At 42.7% G+C, this 22,798-nt stretch overlaps 1 protein-coding gene across 10 annotated transcripts in view; it reads left to right on the top strand.

The window, feature by feature from the left end:
* Window positions 1-22,798, top strand: part of TACC1 (transforming acidic coiled-coil containing protein 1) — a gene marked incomplete at its 5' end in the record, with an annotated part of 96,806 nt that overhangs the window by 30,102 nt on the left and 43,906 nt on the right. For 3 of the 10 annotated variants that reach the window (XM_084231455.1, XM_084231453.1, XM_084231454.1), the window contains one exon: window positions 9,377-9,537. The exons of 1 other annotated variant lie outside the window; for it this stretch is intronic. In XM_084231455.1, the coding sequence (XP_084087581.1) occupies window positions 9,377-9,537 (161 nt within the window). Of the gene's footprint in view, window positions 1-9,364; window positions 9,538-10,514; window positions 10,631-22,798 lie in introns of those variants that run through there. 6 more of the 10 variants (XM_084231464.1, XM_084231462.1, XM_084231457.1 and 3 more) reach the window with 3 other exon arrangements.

Here is a 22,798-nt window from a genome sequence, read left to right as displayed (position 1 = left end):
TTCTTAAACAACCTTCCTTTCTCTACTGCACTGTAACATCTTTATCATATTGTCGTGGCAGGATGGGATGGAGCAGGTTTTCTAAGATCCTGTGCAGACAGGGTAAAGGAGGAGTTCTGGAGCCCTTGTCTTTCTCAGGCTTTTATTGAGCTTTTACATGTAGTGTAGCAACCAGGTACACGGTGGGGGTGGGGGTGGGGGTAGGGGTGGGGTGGTGGTGGTGTTGGGTGACCAGGAGGCCTGCAGGCTTCCAAGCCCCAGGCAAGTCTTCACTCTGGGTTCCTTTTTCCCCTTCTCTCTCTCTGCCTCTCTCTCCTGCCTGCACATATATTGACAAGTTCTAAGGAAAGTTCCCTAAGAATTGACTGAAATTGCTTTAGTCCTACATATTAATTGGATACTATTGTCATCTCTACAATATTTAGTTTTACCAACTTGGAACATTGTTATGTCTTCCAATTTATTCAGCTAATCATTTTGTTTATAGTTATTTGTGAAGAAAACAAGCAATATGTTAACATTTTTTTTTAATTGAACACAAAAAGAATAGACGTCCCCTCTCTACTTTATACTATTGCAGAAAGAAAAGGACACATTTCCCTGCACATATATTTAAGAGCCAATATGGCAGTTAAACCTTTATTGTAAAAATATCAAAGCTAGAAGTAGCAAGAAGCTTCATATCATGTTATGGAGTTGGCTTCTTGGTGTCCCACCTTTTTATTTCTAAGGAACATAGGAATACTATTTAACAAACACATGAATTATTGTAGTAAAATCCTTTCAGTTTCCCAAAGCAAGCATTTAGATGGGATCCCAGTTGCTTTGGAAAGCTTTTTGTGATTTTATTCTTTTTTCTGGGTGGATTCTTCTCCCTCCACTCTCTCACCAGTGTCTCTGCTGTCCTTTCCAAGTGCCTCGTAATCTGTTACCTTCTAACTTCTTAGTGACAGTGTTTCATAAATCAAAAAATGGTGCATGTGGTCTCCTGAAGACTCACTAATTTACAAGGATAGTGGGTAGACTATTTGAAATCAGGATGATCTTAGAAAACCCGGATTGTAACATGATCAATGTTCTTCTAGTCATCCAAAAGGATTATTTAGGAATTTATTTAATTTTGGAGGTAGGGTAGAAGAGAGGGATAAAATGCCTGTGGGAGAAAGACTATTCTATTTTAGCTTCTTAAATTCCTTCAGCCTCTTTTATTCAAGCATTAGATTCCACTCTCCCTTAACCAGGTCAATGAAGTAAAGCAGATCTCTCAAATTTGGAGTAAAGTTCATTATTAGAAACTTAAATTCATAAACAACTGAGAGAGGGTTTCAGTAGTTCCCTTATCTGTGGTTTTATGTGTAACCTCTGTAACTTGGAGGACCTATTTTTTTTAATACCTTTCAGCTAAAAAGGAATGTAAGACCAAAGGAAGAAAACAAAATGTGATAAATCAGTAACAGTGATTTTGCAGGATAGTATTCCTGTTTAACAGGCTCTGTTAGTTCAGTAATGCTGTTAAGCAGGAAAAACTAAACTTATATCAACTGGAATAGACGATATTTCAAAATTTAAAGATAGTTCACTTTTTTTTTTTTTTTTAAGATTTATTTATTTATTTATACAAGCATTGGGTACAGTCAGAAGCACGGGAGGGTGAGAGAATTCACCAGAGCCAGAGCGGGGAACAGAACAGACAGAGTGATGAAGTACACTGCTGAGGGGAGCAGTGGGTACAGCAGGAGAGGTCTGTGCGCCATGTAGGACCCTCACCCGGTGGCCAGGGATCGAACCGGCGCTGCAGAGGCTGCGGGCAGCTTCACAACCCAGTGCTCAACTGCTGCGCCACCGGGGAGGCCCAGTTCACTCTTTTTAAGGGATCATTTGTGTTTGTTTGATTTTTGGTTTGCTTGTTTTCAACTTCAGATTTGTGGTAGTTGATGGGAAGAATTAAGGATACTCTTGGGGTTATTTTCCTCACTTACGAAGAACAAACTGATCTTTTATATTTTTTGTACTCAGTAACTGTTTCTTTAATATTCTTTCATTCCAGTGTGGAGAATTGTACTTGGTTTTTAAAAATAAAGTTATTAAACATATAGTTGTGCCATCTGATGGTGATAGAGGTGGCTCTTAAATGACACTTGTTTAATGTAAACATCATAAAACATAGTTGCTTTCTTCCCCTACTTCTCTGAAAATGAACACAGTATAACACTGCCATGGCAGTTCTGCTGTAGGTTGAATAACATACTTTCTGAGGAAGTCAAATTGTGCTTTTGTGACTGATGGAACATAGGGGAAATCTTCTCTACCCCTCTGAGTTCTTTTGGGGCTTATGAATGAACACATTACCATCAGAAAGACTAGTGGAGGAAAAAAAAAATGGCAAAATGTAATAACATGTGGAGAATTGACATTGTAAATTCTAAAGTAAAGTGGGGCAAACCGGGGGTATATAGCCTGTGCTAAGGGACCTAGGGCATTGAGAGAGGAGTGGGTTCTCATTACCAGGAGGTGATGACTTCCTCTTTAATGCTAAAAAGGTGTGTTTCCCAGAGGGAGAGCACATGTTCATTGGTAAACTTACACCAGGGTGATACCCTTCAAACTACATTCTTCTAGGTCAGTAGAAGGAGGTGTGAATACTTCTTTGATTAGGGGTAAGGCAGAGGCTAAGGGGAGGAGCAAGAGCTTCACCTTAGCCTCTAGGTCCTCTATTGACCTTCAGTCCACATTCCAAGGTGACCTGTATTAGAAAAGGCCTACTCTGGGTGCCTTGGAGAAAGCCTATCTAACTCCTTTGTAGTGCAAGAGGGAGGAGCAGGATCTCTATGATCCAAGCAGACGGGTAAAGGAGGAGCCCTGGAGCCCTCAGTGGCTTTTTCAGGCTTTTATTGAGTTTACCAGGTACACAGCAGGCAGGGCCGCCCAGCCCCCAGCAAGTCTTCACTCTTTATGGGCTCTGTGGCATTCTCTCGTGGTCTCTGCTTCGCTGCTGGTGCTGCTCTGGTTCTGTTGTGCTCTTCTTCTTTCTCTCACTCGTTCTGCTGGCGTCCCCATGACGCCGCCCTTATAAGCCCTGTCTCTGCCCAGGTGTGCCCACATATGCATGCCCACACCTTACTAAAGGTCTCCACCATCAGGCATGCTTTTAGGACTACTGGGATCCATCATTAATCCTAATGGTAGGAGGGCAGAAAAGCCTGATAATCACTTACTCTACACCCTTTTGGGGAGACCATTCCCACATAACACAGAAAAAAGTAGATCAAATGATGGATCTGATAGGAGGTGTTCACCAGAGCAAAGCCTGGGCAAGCATCTTTGAGCAGCTCCTGGGTGGGGAGCTCTGCTAAGTTCTCAGCAGACGCAGTGTGGATCCCTGATAATCTCCTTGGATTCTATTCCTTGAAATAGAATTAGCTATGTATGTACGTTCAACTTTTCTCTTTTAAAAAATTAGAAAGGAGTTTCTCCTTAAGATAAAATTTTTGGTATAAACATGTGGTACAAATTCCCTGATTTGGATTTGTTTGGCTGGTGGAGAGATTATAATACTATAGGCGATTATAACACGCAGGTAAAAGGTAACATCTGATCTGGCAAGGTTAAGCTGTAATGTAACAATATTTGAATATTGTCGGATGAGGTTATTGACAACTTTGTCTTATGCAGACATCAGCATGTTCTTACCTGGGTAGACTGAGTTAGATTAGAAAACCAGGCTTCTCATTGGCAATGGCAGCTCTTCACTGATCTGGAGGCAGGGATTCCTAGCTGTGACTTTGCAGCCTTGCCAAGAAAGGAGGCCGCTGGAGCTGTAGCAAAGCAGCAAGAATTTAAAAAGAATATCTAGCTCCTAAACTGCAGGAGGGCCACGAATCATGCTGCTTTTTCCAGATTGATAAGCACAAAGGGAACTGGAAGTCAGGAAACTAGGGTTCTAGATTCAGTTCTAGCCCTAGTTATCTGCATGATCTTGGGCAGGTGGTTCCATTTTTTGTTTCAGTTACCTCATCAGTAAATTGAGAATGAGAAATTGCCTGCTACCTGAGAGAAAAGATGCTAAGGAACAGATGAAATTCTGTTGCTATAAGGTGCTACTGTCATTCCATTTGAACACCTTCTACAATTTAAATATCCTTGGTGGGGGCATAAAATTTGAGAGTGTAAAGCCTGGTGAATGGGGAGTAACAGGGGAGGGGTCAGGGTGATGGAGTAACCACATTCAGGGATACCCCACTATATGGTGGAAACCTCATCCAGTGAGCAGGCTGGCCCTCAAAAGCAGCTGGGGGAGTGGGGGGTTGCCACTGCCATTTAAATTGTGTGTGGGGGGGGCCTCCCTGGTGGCGAAGGGGGTTGAGCGCCACACTGTGGGGCTGTCCGCGTCCTCTGCGGCGCAGGTTCGATCCCGGCCAGCCAGCGAGAATCCCACATGGCGAAGCAGACCTTTCCTGTCTTGCCCTCTGCTCCCCTCAGCAGTGTATTTCTTCAGTCTGCCTGTTCTGCTCCCCACTCTGTCTCCGGTGAATCCTCTCACCCTCCTGGCCTGTACCCTGGTTCTTGTATTAAAAAAAAAAAAAAATTGTGTCTGGGTTAAAGCTTTTACTGAGCCCTTCAGAGCTGCCCAGCCATTCTGGTTACATCATGAACCTGGCATTTAAGCTTAAGTGGAATTAGATGTGGGGTTTTTTGCTCATCAAATTCTTTAGTTCTTAGAAAATATAAATAAGTTGATGGGCTTGCCTGCTTGCTGCCAGATCTTTCCATTTTCACAGTGGTTTCTTTATTTCTGTGATTCCTACTGCCACCCTGGTTCAACTCCTTCCTGCCTCTTCCACCCTTCACATCATCTTAGGCCCACATAGTTTCTCTTGTCCCTGGCTGTCAGAAACTCAGTTTTCTACACTAGCAGTTTTCCTTCCATTGTAAACTGGTCCCATCGTGCTTGGCTTACTTCCAGCTCTGATATTGCTCCAACAAGTAGGGTGAAAGCCTAGGATACTAATTCCAGATCTGAAGTGAAACTGTCTCCCTTCTCTAAGCAGCTCCCAGCTGAGAAAATAGTATGACAGGTTTCCTAATCTTTATACTTCCATTCCTTCCCTAGACTGTTGCCAGACTGATCTTTCTAAATGGAGATGTTACTTACTTGCTCTACAGTCTGTTCTTCATTGCCCACCAGGGTCCCAGGGCTGAGCAGGAGCACAGATGGCTTTGTTTGTCCTGCAGAGTATTGGGCTCTGCAAGGTTTTAAACACTGTAAGTTAGAACGTTAAAGATGAAATCTTTAATTTGGGTTTCTCCTGGAAGATTGTTAGACAACACTGGGTAACAGGAACTAGGTGGGGCTTCCCTTCAGTCACAGCATGAGTTCTCCAGAGAGCACAGCTACCACTCATTATCCAGGTAGGTACTTGTCTTTGCTCCCCCACTACAGGATCAAGTTCTAAACTTTTAACAGGTGTGCAGGATCCCTTCTAACTAGGCTCCATGTTGTCCTTCATCTCTTGCCACATTCCTATCATGGCTGTGCTCTGAAATGGTTAGATCATGGCTGTGCTCTGAAATGGTTAGTTGTTTGCCTGTTTGAGTTGCTTACTATTTTAATTAAAGAGACCCATTTTGCAGATCTTTGTGAAACATCTATTAACAGCCAGGCATATGCCTGACCTCCAGACACCATTGCAGAGTGTCTCGAGAGTTACGTTTTAGATTTTCATGGTTTATTGATCCAAAGCTTCTGTGAAGAGCAAAAACAGGGAATAGAACAGATGGGGCTTTTTCTGTGCTTTTATGGTCATTTCCAAAACAAATACGTTTCATTTGGTTACTTGGTTATGTATTTACAGACAATGTGCTCCAGTGAGGTCTAGGGCTTAGCAGCAAGATGATGGTTTACCTCAGCTAGGATATCTGTTGTCAAACATTGCCCATTCTTTCCCAGAATTACAGGAAAATTGATATGTCAGTTAGCCTCATTACTTGTACTTCCAGATAACAAAATCAGTTTGAGCTATCGAGTAGTTACTTCATTGCTGTCATGTTAAGTCTGGAAATTTGCAGAGGAGTGGTTTTTAGAAACCTGGGCATTTGCTTCTCAAGTTTTAAGAAATTGCTGTTTAGGTCGGTTTTGATCTTACTGCTGTCATCACTATTCTGGTTCGGAAACCTGATTTCCCTAGGAGGATTTAAGTTTGGGGAATTTCTATCACCTTAACCAAACTCATCAGGTCTCTTTGTGAACTGGAATATCTTTCTTTGGCACATTTATTGAACACCTATTGAACACCAGTGTTTAGCCCTGTCCTAATATCTGGGGAAATGAAAATGAATCGTAAATACAATATGTCCTTGTTGTTTAGAAGCTTGTAGTCCAGAAACGGATTGTGCTCTGTGTAGATTCACCTTACCTCCTGGGACATCCTGCGTAATCCTGTTGTCCTGCTGTAACTATTAATGTTGTCCCTTGTGGACCAGGAAAAAGACAAATTAATACAAAGTAAAAATCAAAATCAGCAAGCAACTATAAACTAGAGACACACTGGGGGAGAGGAAGGGGGAGAAGTAGGATTAGGGTCAAAATAAGGGGGTGGGAATTGTATGGGGAATATAACCAAAATGAAAATGCATACATTGTACAAAAATGAAAAATGATGTAAGAATTATATAAAATAAAATATGTAAAAAAATATTGTCCCTTGTGAAAACTAAGGGTCATAAATAAAAGTCTCTATGAATATCCGGGTATAGAGTTGTTTAGAAAGGAGAGAAAAATCAACCTGTTTTTCCAGAATAGACATGAGCTGGTTGATGAAGGATGTTTGGGGCAGTCAAGGTTTGAGAGATTAAGGTGGGGGTGGCGGAGGGGAATGTGAGTAGATGCAAAAGGGAGACTCCTGGAAGCAGCAATTAATTGGTTCAAGCTAGTAATTGTTTTCAAATTTATCCCGTGGGGGAATAATTCCTTAGAACACTTGGTAAAAATTCAGATTTCTGGATTCTGCTGGCAATTTGGATTTGTGTCTTTAAAGAAATGTCCCAAATAGTTCTTGGACATATAAAAGTTCCCAACTGGTACTGATTATGGCTAGGAATACAAAGGGCCAGGAGCAGAGAACAGGTACAGCTAGATGAGAGCACAAATCAGGGATCAGCCAGGTAGGGTGACCCAGGTCAGAAACTCTCAGAGGTAAGTGTTACAGTAGCTCCATTAAAGAGGGGGAGAGTCAGTCACAATTAGCATGCAGAAGAATGAAAAGATTCCAGAACTACTTAGGAGAAAGAATGACCAAGTATGTGCCAGTTTCTGATTTACATAGGGTAGTATTATTTCCAGGCAACAAAACACGTGTCAAATCCAGGACACCCTCACCCCCCCCCATGCCTTCTGAAGTTTTACATGGTGAGCCATAAACCAAAAATAAGGTACAGTTCAGTGGTATTGTGGCATATTTCATGTGGATACTGCCAGAACGACTCCTGCTATTTTATTTTCCATCTTTGTAGTCTCCAGAACACCTGTGATGGTTGTTTTTAATCTTTGGGAAGGAGCTGGATGAATTCTCAAGCTTCCTGACACTCCAACCCTCTATTAACCCCTGCCCTTCTGTTATGATAAGACTATCTACCAGGCCTTATCTCACATTATTACTGCTTTTGTTTTTGTTATTGAATCCCTAAGACGTCATGGTCATGATTCATCCACAATATATGTACCAACCCTCCTCAAGGGAGAAAGTCTGCCTCAGCATAATTTTGTACCCAAATTCTGGAGCTGCTCTCTCTGTGGGAACCTCACAGATTCACCACAGTCTTGGAAATTACAATAGTTTAAGAAACACCTTGTCTGGGCAAAGATATCATTACACCGGTGTTTGAGGCAGTCGATTCACCTGAAAGAAGTACATTCTGAGAGGAGCAATCCCTAAATGGAATCCCTACATGGAGAATGAAGACAATCCTAGGCGAGCTCTGCTATCTCCCCCTGCCTTCTAACAGAGACGGTTTTTATTTTGAAGGCTGCCGTCTTCAGGCCTGTTGGCATACTTCTGATGCAGCAAACGAAGTCTGAAATCAAAGACTTAGAAGTTATGAAAAGAGAGCCTCAAAAAGGAGTGGGAAACCGATCAGGCTACAATTTCACCGGGTAATTTAGCACACTTTACCCAAGACCAGGCCACAGAGCTTCCACGAGTGCTGTCTGGGGAAGGGCGAGGCATCTAAAATTCCAGCCCCTGGCTCTCTTGCAGCGTTGCTGAGAGATTTCCAAATCCTGGGAGTGCTAGAGAGGGTTGAAGGTGAACAGGCTGAAACCGTCCACGCTGTCAGTGTCAGGGAGGGGGAAGTACCAGTTAATAGCAGCCTCAAGGTTTTTTTTTTTTTTAATTTTTAAAAATTTATTTATGCATACAAGAGCTAGGGTACAGGCCAGAGATGCGGGGGGTGAGAGGATCCACCCAGAGACAGAGTGGGGAGCAGAACAGGCAGAAGACAGAAATACACTGCTGAGGGGAGCAGCGGGCGACACAGGAGAGGTCTGCCGCACCATGTGGGTAGCTCCCTGGCTGACCGGGACTCGAACTCGTGCTGCAGAGGCTGCGGACTGCTCCACAGCGCGGTGCTTAACCCCATGAGCCACCAAATGTTTTTTTTTTTTTTTAAAGTAAGAGGCTTAACTCCAGTGCGATCCAGTATCTCCCACGCCACAGAGGCAAGATGAAGAAATGAAAATTAAAAGAGGAACAGCCCGGCGTCACCGACGCGGAAACCGGCTCTTCGCCGCTCCTAACGCCGACGCGGCGGTTGGGGGCGCCCGGGTCCTCCGCGGCGGCCGGAGTCGCGGTCGGGACGCCCCCTCCCCGCAGTCCAGGCGCGACCAACGCGGCGCCGCGGCAGGGGGATCCGGCGGGCGCGACGCTGACTTCAAAGGCCCTGCGCCGCCGCCGCCCCCGCCCGCGCGCGCCAATAGTACGGTCCGAGGGGGCGGCTCCTGGGGCGCGGCTCCCGCCGCAGCTGATGCGCGCCCGCCGGCCGGGAGGCGGGAGACGGAGACCCCGAGCCGCCGAGGCCGAGCCGCGCTGCCGGGCGCTGCGGGCCGGGGCCCTGAGGAGGCGCCAGGAGAGACGTCTGCCCGGCGGGAGGCGCCCGGGGCGAGCGGCGCCGAGGCCGCGCCGCGGGGGACGGAGCACGGAGAGGACGCGCGCTGCCCGCCGGCCGAGAGGAAGCGCTCCGCCCGCGCCCCCGACGGCGCCCGCTTCACCACATCCGCGCCTCGGCTGAAAGCGCTTCCCGGCGCCTGTCACCGGTTCCCTCCATTTTGAAAGGGAAAAAAGGCTCTCCCCTTCCCCTACTCTTAGGCGCCGGAGCCGGAGCAATGGCGTTCAGCCCTTGGCAGATCCTGTCCCCCGTGCAGTGGGCGAAATGGACGTGGTCCGCGGTGCGTGGCGGGGGCGCCGGAGAGGACGAGGCCGGAGGGCCCGAGGGCGACCCCGAGGAGGAGGACTCGCAAGCCGAGACCAAATCCTTGAGTTTCAGGCAAGTACACGCATCCCAGTCGAGATGCAGACGTGCTGCCAGCCATCCATCCATCTGCGGCTCATTCTGTGCGTGTGTGTGCTCGCCCACCCGCGTAACCATTTTCATGGCAATGTTGCGTGCCTGCCCTTAACCAGGTCCCCGCTGTGCATTCGAAAGTTCAGAATGTTCTGGCTTCCCGTGTGTTTTCTATCCCCCCAGTTTCAGTATGAGCTTTCGGAACCCACCCCAGAATCTGCAGTGGCTCCGCATCCCCATCCGCCTTGGTCGTTTTTTCGCTAAGCTTTGCTCCTCCCGGTCCTTGAAACACACACGCGCATACACACACACACACATACCTGGTGGAATTTAGGGTCCTCCCTGTAAGGAAGCAGTCTCCCCCCACACCCACGACTGTGTCCCGAAAAATGCAGCCTTGGTTCAAAAAAAAAAAAAGGTCGTGTGATGACAGGCCCCTGGCAGCTGGTGAGAAATGGTGGTCTCTGCTGAGCTGTCACCCGTATGATTGCAAAAGGCAGGTGACAGCATTCTCAGCCTCCAGCCAAGTCAGTACTTGCAGGTAGAGAAGTCTTCCGAAGAAAAAGGCATCGAGAAGAAATTGCCTTACATTTTTTAGGGGGAGAGGGACAATATTAATTTTTTAGCCTCTGGAAAAGGGCTCTTACAAAAGGGCTCTGGTGAGGTAAGGAGTCTGTTGGAAAGCACTTTTTTTTCCGGGTGTCAGAGGGAAGGATGACCTCAAAAATAAATGGTGCTGAAGGAAGAGAGATTTCAGGGAGACAGGTTGGCAGACAGAAGCCTGAGGAGGACACTGCTAGAAAATCCACTGCAGCTCCTGCAGGCCAATCCGTGCTGAGACTCTCGGGTTGTAAAGTTAGAGACAAATGCTGGACTTTAGTCTGTGTGGATACATAGGTTATAAAGGGTGTCGGAAATACCGTTGAAAGTGGTAATTCCTCATTTTTCCCCCTTGGCAGCTCGGATTCTGAAGGTAATTTTGAGACCCCTGAAGCTGAAACTCCCATCAGATCTCCTCTCAAGGAATCCTGTAATGCACCGCTAGCATTGACACCACCTGGGGCCAAAATCCAAGGTAAAGCATGACTTGCTTTCTCTGTCTCTTTTGTTTTAATGTTTTGAAATGTAAATGAAGGGAAGTAGTTATAACTTAAAGCCATTTAAAAGGGTTTGTCTTTTAGGTAAAACTGAGAAGGAGCAATATTAAAGGTCCTGGCCTATTTGAAATGTTTGTTTTGGGATGGTACTCTTAGAGGCTTTCTTCCTTAAGTACTTTGTACCTTTGCAGTATAAGATTATCATTACTAAATATTCCTGCTGGACCCTCTGATTCCCTGAGTATCCCCGCCTCCCCCAAAAAACCCCTGTATAGGGCCTCCCCTGTGGCGCAGCAGTTGAGCGCTGGGTTGCGAAGCCGCCCGCAGCTTCTGCAGCGCGGGTTCTATCCCCAGCTGCCACCGGACAAGGGTCCCACATGGCCCTCAGACCTCTCTTGCCTCGCCCACTGTTCCCCTCAGCAGTGTGTTTCGTCAATCTGCCTGTTCTGTTCCCTGCTCTGGCTCTGGTGAATCCTTTCATCCTCCCGCACCTCTGGTCTGTACCCTGGTTCTTGTATAAATAAATAAATAAATCTTTAAAAAAAAAATAAAAAACAAAACCCTGTATAATAATGCAGAGGTAAGGTTATATTTAGATTTGGCTTCACAAATTTCTCAAGCTAAATTCTTTTGATGGGTGTGGCTGGAGACAAAATTATAGGTAAGAGTTTTCCTTTTTTTAGATAAGGAGGAATCTTAAAAGGTTGTTTCGGAATTTCTTACCTCTCCCTCTTCCAGGCATAGATGGTGGTGAGCCCCTCAGTCTATCTAAGAAAACATGACACAGAGACTCTCCTAGCCCCTCAGTGCCCAACCTTAAGCCTGCCCTTCGTTTATGGGAACTCCTGCTGTTCCACTTAATTAGTAAAAACCTTTTTGTCACAAGGCCAGTTTTGAGTAAACTTTCACCTGTCCTGATAAAATACACTTATTCAATCAATAAATAGAATGCACTGTGATTCAGCAATGAAGTCCTGCTGTCATGGAGCTAACATTATAAATCTCTCTTTTAGGACTTAAGCAAAATATAGCTGTCGATCTGTTAGTTATTATGGAGAATTATAAAACATGAGAAGAAGGAATAGGATGTTTGGGGTAAGGATAGGAGGATAGGAAATGCTGAAGGGCAATTAGGGGGAACCTTACTGAAAAAGAATCTTGAGCAAATTGAAGGAATAAACCTTCCCACATTCCTGCACCAGAATCCTTCCAGCAGAGGGAATAGCATCTGCAAAGTTCTTAAGACAGGACCAACCTATGACAGGGAAAGACCTGTAGTGGGAGGATAGCAGCCTGAGAGAGGCCAGTGTGGCTGCAGTGGAGTGACTAGGTGGCTGGTTGAAGTCAGCCAGATAAGGAGAGGTCTGGAATTTATTGTGAAGATGCTTCAATTTTTTTTTTTTCCTCTCAGTGACAGGAAGCCATCAGGGGTGTGTTAAGCTTCCCAGGGCTACCTTAAGAAAGTGCTGGTGGTCTCACTCATAGCAGGAATCTAGAAAACTTAAATAAGGGACCAGGAAAAAAAAATAACTATAAGAAAGAAAATATCAAAATCAAACAACTATGAACCAGAGATACTCTATGGGGTGTGAAGGGTGGGGAAAGGAGGGATTGGGGTCAAAATAAGGGGGTTGTAATTGTATGGGGAATATAAAAATAAAATTTAAATAAAAAAAGAAAGAAAGTGCTGGGTGACTTAAAATAACAGAGCACAGTGATTTAAAAAGAACAGAAATCTATTCTCTCACAGTTTTGGAGGCAAGAAATCTGAAATTAAGGTTTTGGCAGGACCATGTACCTTCCAGTGCATCATGACTTTTCTGACAAACCCAATAGGAAAGAATCCTTCCTTTCTCTTCTACCTTTTGGTGATTGTCATTAATTCTTGGTGTTCTTGGCTTATAACAGCCTAACTGCAGTCTCTGCCTCCTTCTTTACATGGCTTTTTTGTATGTCACCATGCCTTCATGTGGCAGTTGCATAAGGACACCAGTCACTGGATTTAGGGACCACCCTAATCAAGTGTGACCTCATCTTATATTGATTACATCTGCGAAGATACTTTTCCCCAGTAAGACCACATTTGTGTTATAGGGAGTTAGGACTTCAATTTATCCTTCTGAAAGACACAGTTCAACTCACAGCTGAGGCCTTTGAGCAGAGGGGTCATGCTTTGATTTCCTTTTTTAAAGTCTTAACTGTCTGCTATATGGTGAAGGGACTCTGGGATGAATGCCTTCTTTACCTGGGTTTCCATTCCACTGTCTATCACTGTTGACCTCCAGCTTTCCGGTAGAAGCTGGCTTCCAGCTAGCCAGTCACCTTGTTTTTGCGCCAATTATGGTTTTTTTCCTCTTAACAATTACTATATTTTATTGCTTAGTCACTTCTTCACAGGTTGCCTAGGAAGTCATTTTCTCTAGTGATAGAATTCATGACAGAATTATTGGTGAAATGATTTCAGCTTTTGTGATTTGGCTTTAAATTTGGCTTTAATTCCCTTAAAGAGAATTCAGCCCTGGGCTGCTTTTTATCATTGTTTTAGGCAGAGACGGCATGGGAACAGGCAGTATAAATATTGGAGAACTTGTGCATGCATTCTGCTTTGTAGCACTCTCAGTGACGAAAGATGCCTCCTGTTCTTCATGGCTTCCCTTTTTGTCTCTCAAGATGGCACATCAGAAGGGAGATTTCAAAGACTGATATAACTGTTTTGTAGTCTTCCCGTCAAATTTAAATGAAGCTCACAAAATATTTTAAACAGCAATTTGAAAGCCTCTTTGAAATTGCCCTCAGCTTGAGCAACCTCTTCCTTATCATTGTCAGCGGTACAATGATTCATTTTTACAAATTTATTACTAATTGAATAAAGGCCTGTATGAACTATGTCTCCAGAGCCATAGAGACCCAATTGTTTAGTCCTTCCTGTGCAACTCACTTATTATTACAAGTTTTGGTAGCTTTTAGTGGACACTCTCCTTTTCATTCTAAAAGTTTTCCTTTTAGAGAAGCTCTTTGAAGTCATTCATGATTATAGACCGTTTGTATGGTGGTGTGAGTGGGGTGCACAGTCTAGGAAACAACCACTACATATTGTGAAATCTCTCAATTTAGGATCCTCAAAAATAGAATGAATAATTGCTTATCACCCTGAGAGTACCTGCCTTCTTGGACTTTTTCTCCCCAACATCTAGAGCCAGGCCACAGTCCTTTTCATGACCTTACTGTACATACACAGTAATATATATGTGTATACATAGTAAATGTGAAAATACAAAAACCAAGTACAGTTCTAACCAGGGAGGATACCAGTAGTTAGAAATTTTTCGAGAATCATTTTATGTTGAAATTTACTTTCTGGGCCTAGGATGAGTCCATTTCTCCCAAAATTGTTGATTATTTTGCTCCTGATAAGGTTAGTCTTTCTTATTTCCATGGCATTAGGACTTGGTGGTACAGTAGTTAAAGATTATATAACACTATATCTTCCAGAGGGATGAGTTATGATCATTATCCAATCAGGTTGGAGCTTACATAATAAAAAAATCTGTCTTTCTGATAGATAATGGTCCTCAAGTGTGTTATGTCCCATACTCTATACCAACCTCCATCTAATTATTTTAATTCAGGGCAACATCTAAGTCTATTTTGAAATTAATTTTCTTTTTGTTGGAAGTTTTTTAAGGACTTAGAATATCTGACCTCTGTAATAACTTTTTTGCCCTCCAAGTAATGTTTATTGAGGTAAAATTGGTTTACACCATTGTATTTGTTTTAGGGGTTAGAGGGTCAAACCTCTATAAATTCATGTTTTCGTACCATGCCCACCAGCCACCAAAGCCCCAGTAATCTTCCACCATATCCCATTGGGCCCACTCACTCCCCCACACCCACCCTGCCACTCCACACTTCTGTTTGCCTCAGTTTTGCAATCAAATGTGAAGGGTTTGTTTATAATAACTTTATAAAACAGAATTTTTTGCCATTCTAGGAATTACATGGTGGATGAAGTGGTGGATTATTTTTTTCCAATGCCAAAGATAGAAACTGATTTTAGACTAACTGATAAAATATAATTATAGCCAATGAGGTTTCTTGAAAATATCAAAATAGTGGCTATTATGTTTGGGTTATAGTTCTCTCTGCCTTCCCCCACAAAGGGTGTTTAAGCTGCTGCTGTTGCCGTTCTTCCTCTTTGCTGGGAGATGTATCTGTGAGGAGATATCACCTAGGACAGGATTTTTGAAAGAACTGAAATCTCAAATCCTCCCTCCCTCTTGTGTATCTATCTGTGTGTTTACACAGGCTTATGGACTGTGATTTTATCCATTGTTTTAGTTTTAGGCTATAAAGCTGCAGTGGCTGTCCTCTACTTGGTAAGGTCCTTCCTTCTACCCTCCTGCTTCCCACAGTCTTCCCCTTACTTGTAACCCCTTCCCTTTATTTTCCTGACCATTCATCTCTCTTTGAAGGAGAATCCTAATTCTGCACAGAAGCTCTCATATGCCCTTGGAAGTACTGGGTAAACCTACCCACTCTGGTATCTTAATTAATGCCTAAGGTATTTCAAAGACCTATTATAGATGTCCAAAATGGAAAGAAATAGATAAACAGGATCCATTCACACATATTTATTGCTGGAAGCCTTGTGGGAATGCTGAGTTGTTTGTCCATACTGTTTTTTTGGCTGGTTGGTTTGTTTTATAATTAGATCAGGATTCAGCAAACTATGGCTCAGAGACTCCAGTCTATCTTCATTTATTCTTCAGTCCCAGGGCTTAGAAGTGGTTTTACATTTTTAAGTGGTTGAAAACAATCTTTTTATAATGTGTAAAAATTATGTGAAATTCAGACTTTAGGGTCCATAAATAAAAGTTTTGTTGGAATGCAATCCTGTTCATTCATCTAGGTGTTGTCAGTGACTGCTTTTACATTGCAATAGCAACACTGAGTACTTGGAACAGATCCTGAATGGCTGGCAAAAACCTAAAATATTTACTGTCTGGCTCTTTACAGAAATATTGTGCTGACCTAGAGCTACATTTAATGATAGTTTTGGTAAAAATATAAAGTTTAAGTAATTCAGGATGTTGAATTTAAAAAGTCAAGGCTGTAATTGATCAACAAATGAGTGTGGGCACTAGGTACCATTTAGTAGGCTCCTGTGGTCAGGTAAGACTATTGGTCTTATTTGCAAAACAGAGATGATGTAATTGGTCTGTCACTCTCCCTGATTTTTCAGTTGACCAAAAAATCTAAGGAGTTACAAAAAAAAATTAAGGAGGAGTGGGGAGAATTTTTCTACCATTTAATACAAATACAGACATGCCTGCTTTTAATTTTTGCCCATTCATTATGTGAATTTAATGTAACTTTGGGTGTTTAAGAATTTGTAATTTGATTGTTGATATAGTATATTGTTGTATATGTTATGTCATTAATAATGTTGTATCATTGCTATATTTTTTTGAAATGCCTTAGACTGTACATATATAACCTAGAATGAACATCTTGTTAAAATCTTAGTCTTATATTTTTCAATTCTAAGGCATTGAGTTACATGTATAAGCAAATACTATGCAAACATTTTTTCTTTAAGTACATATTGAAATGTTCCAGTTGAATCTACAAGTCTTGTTCTCCTAGGTATTTAAATTAACATCCTATCCCTGCTTCTCCCACAAAGATTGCTTTATTAGAATTTCCTAGAAATAATGGAATTAATAATTCCATTTTATTCCACTAATATTTTCTTGTGGCTCCTTTCAGAACATACTGCTTTTGTTTTATTGTTATTATTTATTATTTTATGTTAATATATTTAAGATGTAAAAACCTCAGAGCATGATATGGTTCCATTTTTTTCTCGTATGTTTTTAACTCTCAGCTTGGAGCTTTTCTTAGTTAGTAAGTGGGATCAGAGCCACGTTTCTTTGTTGCTCTATTTAAACCAGTGTAAATGAACCATGTAGGGAGCACCGTCATTTCAGTAATGGTGCTCCACCCAGAGAATGTCTTCTACAAAAGCATTAAAACTATAAACACAAAGCTTTTCCAGCACAGACCTAAGAGTTCAGAACCACAGTGTTTGAATAAAAAACAAAACAGGGGACAAAGACATAGTCTGCCTGCTGCGAGTAAATATTTTAGTGACTGTCAAAATGTTATTTTCCTTTTAAAATGAATTATAAATTCAGGGCATTCTTAAGAAATATGCATTGTAAGAATTCAACTCATTTCAGACTTGTGCTCCTTAGTTTTGACCTTGTCTGAACATCAAGTAAAGCATTGTAGCTGAGACGGAGAAAGAGGGAAAGGGTGAGTTTTGAAACACTTGGAAAATTATCTTGCTTCCATTTAGTGTTCCATCTAAAAAAATAGATATGTTCTAAAACCATTTTAACATTTAAAGAGTTGCCATAGTATATTTTTCACGTGGCCAGTAATACTGTTAATAGGAAGCCCTGGCAGTATGAACCATTTTGTCATAATCTCTTGAATTCACATTAGTGGTGAGAATTTCATGCATGATTTATCCACCCAAAACAGCTGTCTCAGGGGGCATTTGATAACTGAAGGTTGCTACATCTCCTGATAACTGTTAACATAGGGCCTAGAAAGGACTTTTGCTTTTAAGTTAGAGATTTCACTGTCACCTTTACATGTACAGGAACTTAATTTTATGAGCTTACACAAACATGATCAAATCTCCAGAAGTTAGACAGATGACCAAACTCACAAGGAGGAACTACCTGTATAGAATATTTCATTAATTCACAATTCATTAATTTTCAAAATTGTAATTTTTGACAGTTTGCTTGGAGAGACCCATAATCTCCTTGCTAGTCTAGAAGTCCTTATTCCTTTGTTACTGTTAGAAATGGAATAGCTGGGTCTCCCTGGTGGCGCAGCAGTTGAGCGCTGGGTTGCGAAGCTGCCCGCAGCCTCTGCAGTGCCGGTTTGATCCCCAGCTGCTCCCCGGCCACCGGAGGAGGGTCCCTCATGGCGTGCAGACCTCTCCTGCCGCCCACTGCTCCCCTCAGCAGTGTACTTCGGTCCTTCTGCCTGCTCTGCTCCCTGCTCTGGCTCTGGTGAATTCTCTCACCCTCCCGCACTTCTGACTGTACCCACTGCTTGTATAAATAAATAAAAATAAATCTTTAAAAAAAAAAAAAAAGAAATGGAATAGCTATTTCCCACTGTAAGATTCCCATTTAACAGATTACCAGTTTTTGGTTTCATCTGTATTTATTAGATGTATTAGAAGCAAGTAGGTTTTTCAGACTTTCTACAGATTGGGAAATCAAGGCCGCTGCCTTTAATGCTAATAGTAGAGTCGAGTCTTAAATTCAACTTTTAGGATCACAGATCCAGAACTCTTTTTGAGTATATTATCTATCTTATTTCTTCTGTGAATGTGTGAATCTTTACTGAAAGAAGAGAAGACTTAGCAGTGGAAATAAAGGTTCTTAAAATGTTGCCAGCACAGAGTGTGTAATGGGGGAAAGCATCTTAAGTATCCGTTAAGTGAGAGACAGAGCGGGGAGCAGAACAGGCAGATTGACTGAAATACACTGCTGGGGGGAGCTGCGGGTGAGACAGGAGAGCTCTGCTGCGCAGTGTGGGTTAGCTCCTTGTCTGGGGATCAAACTTGTGCATAGTGCTATGGATAGCTTCATAGTGCTGAGACTTAACCCCTTGTACCACCAGGGAGGCCCTAAATTTTAGAACTTTTGACCTTCAGAAGTTTGTAGCACAACTTTTTTGTTCAATAAATGGTGCTGGGAAAACTGGGTTGCTACATGCAAAAGAATGAAGCTTGACCACTACCTCACACAATACACAAAAATCAGCTCAAAATGGATTAAAGAACTAGACATAAGATCTGAAACATGAAATACATAGAAGGAAATATAGGCGAAACACTACGTGATATGCACATCAAAGACATCTTTACAGACACATCACCCAAAGCAGTGATAGTGAAGGCAAAGATAAACAGCTGGGACTACATCAAATTAAAGAGCTTCTGCACAGCAAAAGAGACAATAACAAAAACAGAGAAACCTCACCAACTGGGAGAACATTTTTGCGCACAACACTAATGATAAAGGACTGATCACAAAAATCTGCAAAGAGCTGATGAGACTCAACAACAACAAAGAAAATAATCCTGTCAAAAAATGGGCAGAAGAGCTAAAAAGAAACTTCTCTGAAGAGGAAATGCAAATGGCCAACAGGCGTATGAAAAAATGTTCAACATCACTTGTAATCAGGGAAATGCAAATCAAAACTACCATGAGATACCATCTTACACCAGTGAGAATGGCACTTATTTAAAAAACTAGCAACAACTAATGTTGGCGAGGATGTGGAGAAAAAGGAACTCTCCTGCACTGTTGGTGGGAGTGCAAACTGGTCCAACCACTATGGAGAGCTGTGTGGAGATTTCTGGACCTACTAAACATAGAGCTTCCATATGATCCAGCAATTCCACTCCTTGGTATTTACCCAAAGGACAAAGAAACATCAATTCCAAAGAGCACCTGCACCCCTATGTTTATAGCAGCACTGTTTACAATAGCTAAGCTTTGGAAACAACCCAAATGCCCAAAAATAGATGACTGGATCAAGAAGATGTGGTACATATATACCATGGAATATTACTCAGCATTCAAAAAAGATAAACACATGCAATTTGCAGCAACATGGATGGCGCTGGAAGGGATCATGCTCAGCGAAATAAGCCAGAAAGAAAAAGAAAAATACCGGATGGTCTCACTCATAGCAGGAATCTAGAAAACTTAAATAAGGGACCAGGAAAATGAATAACTATAAAAAAGTGAAAATCAAAATCAACAAAAAAACTATGAATCAGAGACACTCTATGGGGAGTGAGGGGGGGGAGGAGAGGGATTGGGGTCAAAATAAGGGGGTTGTTGGGCCTCCCTGGTGGCGCAGCAGTTGAGTGCTGGGTTGCGAGGCTGCCCGCAGCCTCTGCAGCGCCGGTTCGATCCCCAGCGACTCCCCGGCCACTGGAGGAGGGTCCCACATGGCACGCAGACCTCTCCTGCCGCCCGCTGCTCCCCTCAGCAGTGTACTTCGGTCTTTCTGCCTGCTCTGCTCCCCGCTCTGGCTTTGGTGAATTCTCTCACCCTCCCGCACTTCTGACTGTACCCAGTGCTTGTATAAGTAAATAAATAAATCTTTAAAAAAAAAAAAATAAGGGGGTTGCAATTGTATGGGGAATATAAAAATTTATTAAAAAAAAGTTTGTAGCACAACTTTCACACAGAGCACATATATTATGCAAAAATAGTAAGAAAATAAAAATCTCTGTAAGTAGTCCTATTAGGTTGAAAATATTTTACTTTCTTAATGCTAAGCTTCAGCTGCTCAATGAGAAATGAAGAGGGAAGGGACACATTCAGAAATAGCTATTGCTTTTTCTCTCACCTGTGAGTCATATGTGGGTGAGGAGAGGAAGATGAATGGAGATGTATGCAACTTCCTAGGACTATGCACCTATTTTGGGGTAGGAAGAAAAGTTTTTAAGAGGCCTGTATTTACCTATTGCTGCATAACAAATCATTCCAAAACTTATTAGCAGCTTAAACAATAAACATTATCTCCCTTAGTTTTGATAGGTCTGAGTTTGGGAGCAGCTTACCTGGGTCTGGCTTAGGGTTACTTGTGAGAATGTAGTCATAATGTTGGCCAGGACTGGAAGCTTGACTAGGGCTAGAAGATTCTCTCCTCAGTTAGTTCACTCATGCTGACAAGCTATTGTTAGTAACATAGACAGGCAACCTCAGTTTACCATGTGGATAGACAGCTCTCCACAGCGTTGCTTGAGTGTTCTTCCAACATGGCATCTGATGCCCACAGAGTGACCCAAGAGCAGGATGATCCAGGAACTGCAGTGCTTATATGACAAAGCCACACAGTTATTTCCACAGCATCCTTTTGGTTATAGAGGTCAGTCCAATGACATGAATACCAGGAGATAGGACTTACTGGAACCATTTTGGAGATTGGCTACCACAAAATCCTTTTCTACTTTGTGGTGGAGGGGAAACTTATACCAACAGGTGTAGTTCAAAGACTACAACTTTTTAAAAAATTACTCTTCCTTTGGAACTTTCCACTGCCTCTCCACCCCTTTCTGCTGCTGCTTTTCTTGGGAGTAGAAAAGCAAAAGGGGACAGGAGAAATGAAATGTGCTTCAGCCATGGTCCCTGTCCTGTTATGAAAGAGACTCATATGCCAGCTTACTGGGTGCTGTTGCTATGTCTGGAGTCTCCTGTTGCTGTACATTCTCCCTCCTTTTCTTTATCACTGCATCAGCTTCTCAGCTCTGTGTGGGTGGTTGCTACTTTGTGAGAGAGGCAGTTGGTATTTTGAATTCTCCAGTAATTATTTCTGAAGCGATGCACATTGTGGTTGTTTGGCAGCACCAGAGTGAAGTTACACAATTTCAGATCTCTGCAAAGGAATCCCATCTGTCAGCACTTGTCTCTCCCCTGGCTTTCCTGCTGCAGTAGTTTGGGGATGAAGGAGAAGACCTGTGGGGAGGGCCTTCTGTGACTTTATCTGCCGGGGGAGAGGGGGGTTTGTATTCTATTTGAAGTGTAACCTCAAACAAATCAGATGGCCCCAAAACTCAGGGACATCTCCTGAGTGAAAAGAGAAAACATACTCATTGTTAGAGTAGCTTTTTGGAGACGATTTTGGCTTCCTGCATTGAGAACTTTCTGATTACAGGACTCCACCCTCTTACCATATGGTAGTCTTGGCCTTCAGAGGCTAGTGCTTGGGTCTTTTTATTTTTTATTTATTTATTTTAAGGATTTTATTTATTTTTGTGTAGAAGAACTGGGGTATAGGCCAGAGGTGTGGGGGGTGGGGCGAGAGGATTCACCAGACACAAGAGTAGGGAGCAGAGCAGGCAGATTTTCTGAGATACACTGCTGAGGGGGGCAGCAGGTGAGACAGGAGAGATCTGCTGCTCCATATGTGGGTTAGCTCCCTGGCTAGGATCTAATTCAGGCCATCAGGGTAATAACACCGATACTTAACCCCTAGGCCACCAGGGTGGACCCTAGGTCTCTTTTTAAATGAAATATCAGAAAGTCTTAGTTTGAAAATTTGAAGTAATTTCTTCATCCTCAGTACAAGTTTTTTCGGTTTATCAAGTGGCTTTCTGATTATTCTTTACCTTTGAATTTTTATATTTTAGAGTGAGCTTCTCTTAGGAATTCAAAGAGCAATGTGGCACTCCCATCTCTTACAAAAATCAGTTAATCTTGCATCTCTTCCCACCCTCTGACTCCCTTTACTCCTGGGTAATGTTTTTGTTTTTGAAGGGTGGGTAGGAGAGTTTTGAGCAGTTACTGTGTTGTCTAAGTTCTGTTAGCAGTGTATGAGTGTTAATGTTGTTTTCTGCTATAAATAGTGAGGCATCTTAAAATTATGCCAGATCTAAAAGGATGTTCTGTCTTTTCCTGCTTGACACTCACCCACTTGAAACCTCTCTGTTATTCCCATGTTTCTGGGTGACCTGGAGCCCCCATGGTTGGTAAGGAAATGTGAACTGTGCAGCTCACACCATAAGTTCTACCCAGCATTCCTGGGAAAGGCCTTCTTGTACTGTTATCCTGGTGTTCCCTCCCTGGACAATGCATTCTGTCCACTTCTCCATTTTAAGGCTGATGCCTTTGATAAGTGACTGAGGTCATACATATACAAATATATTTCAACTTTGGGGTAGTCAGAGGAACTGAGAACCAGAGATACAAAACTGAAAAAACCTCAAGTTTGGACACTTGCCTAAATGCTAATATGTACCTCATTAATATTCTCCTTGTATCAAACCACTTGAACACAAAGGGGTGCCTCAAATGCCAGAATCAGAAGCCCTTGATTCAAACATGAGAGAGTCAGGAATTAGAGGGCAGGCTGAGGTATACCTTTAGAGGAGGAGGGGCCTTCAAATGGAAAATCCAACAGAAGAACAAGTGTGAATCCTGTACAAGGTGATGTAGAGCTGAACAGTATTACTACTTGATTATACTTCTTTTCTGTATAAAAAGATGATCAGGTAAGAAGGAGGGGGTTTATATATCAGACATTTGCTCAGTGGTGGA

The sequence above is a fragment of the Talpa europaea genome, assembly GCF_964194135.1.
Source record: "Talpa europaea genome assembly, chromosome: 4".
Taxonomy (NCBI): Eukaryota; Metazoa; Chordata; class Mammalia; order Eulipotyphla; family Talpidae; genus Talpa; species Talpa europaea.
The sequence above is the reverse complement of the archived record's forward strand: the minus strand, read 5'-3'. Positions and strand labels throughout refer to the sequence as shown.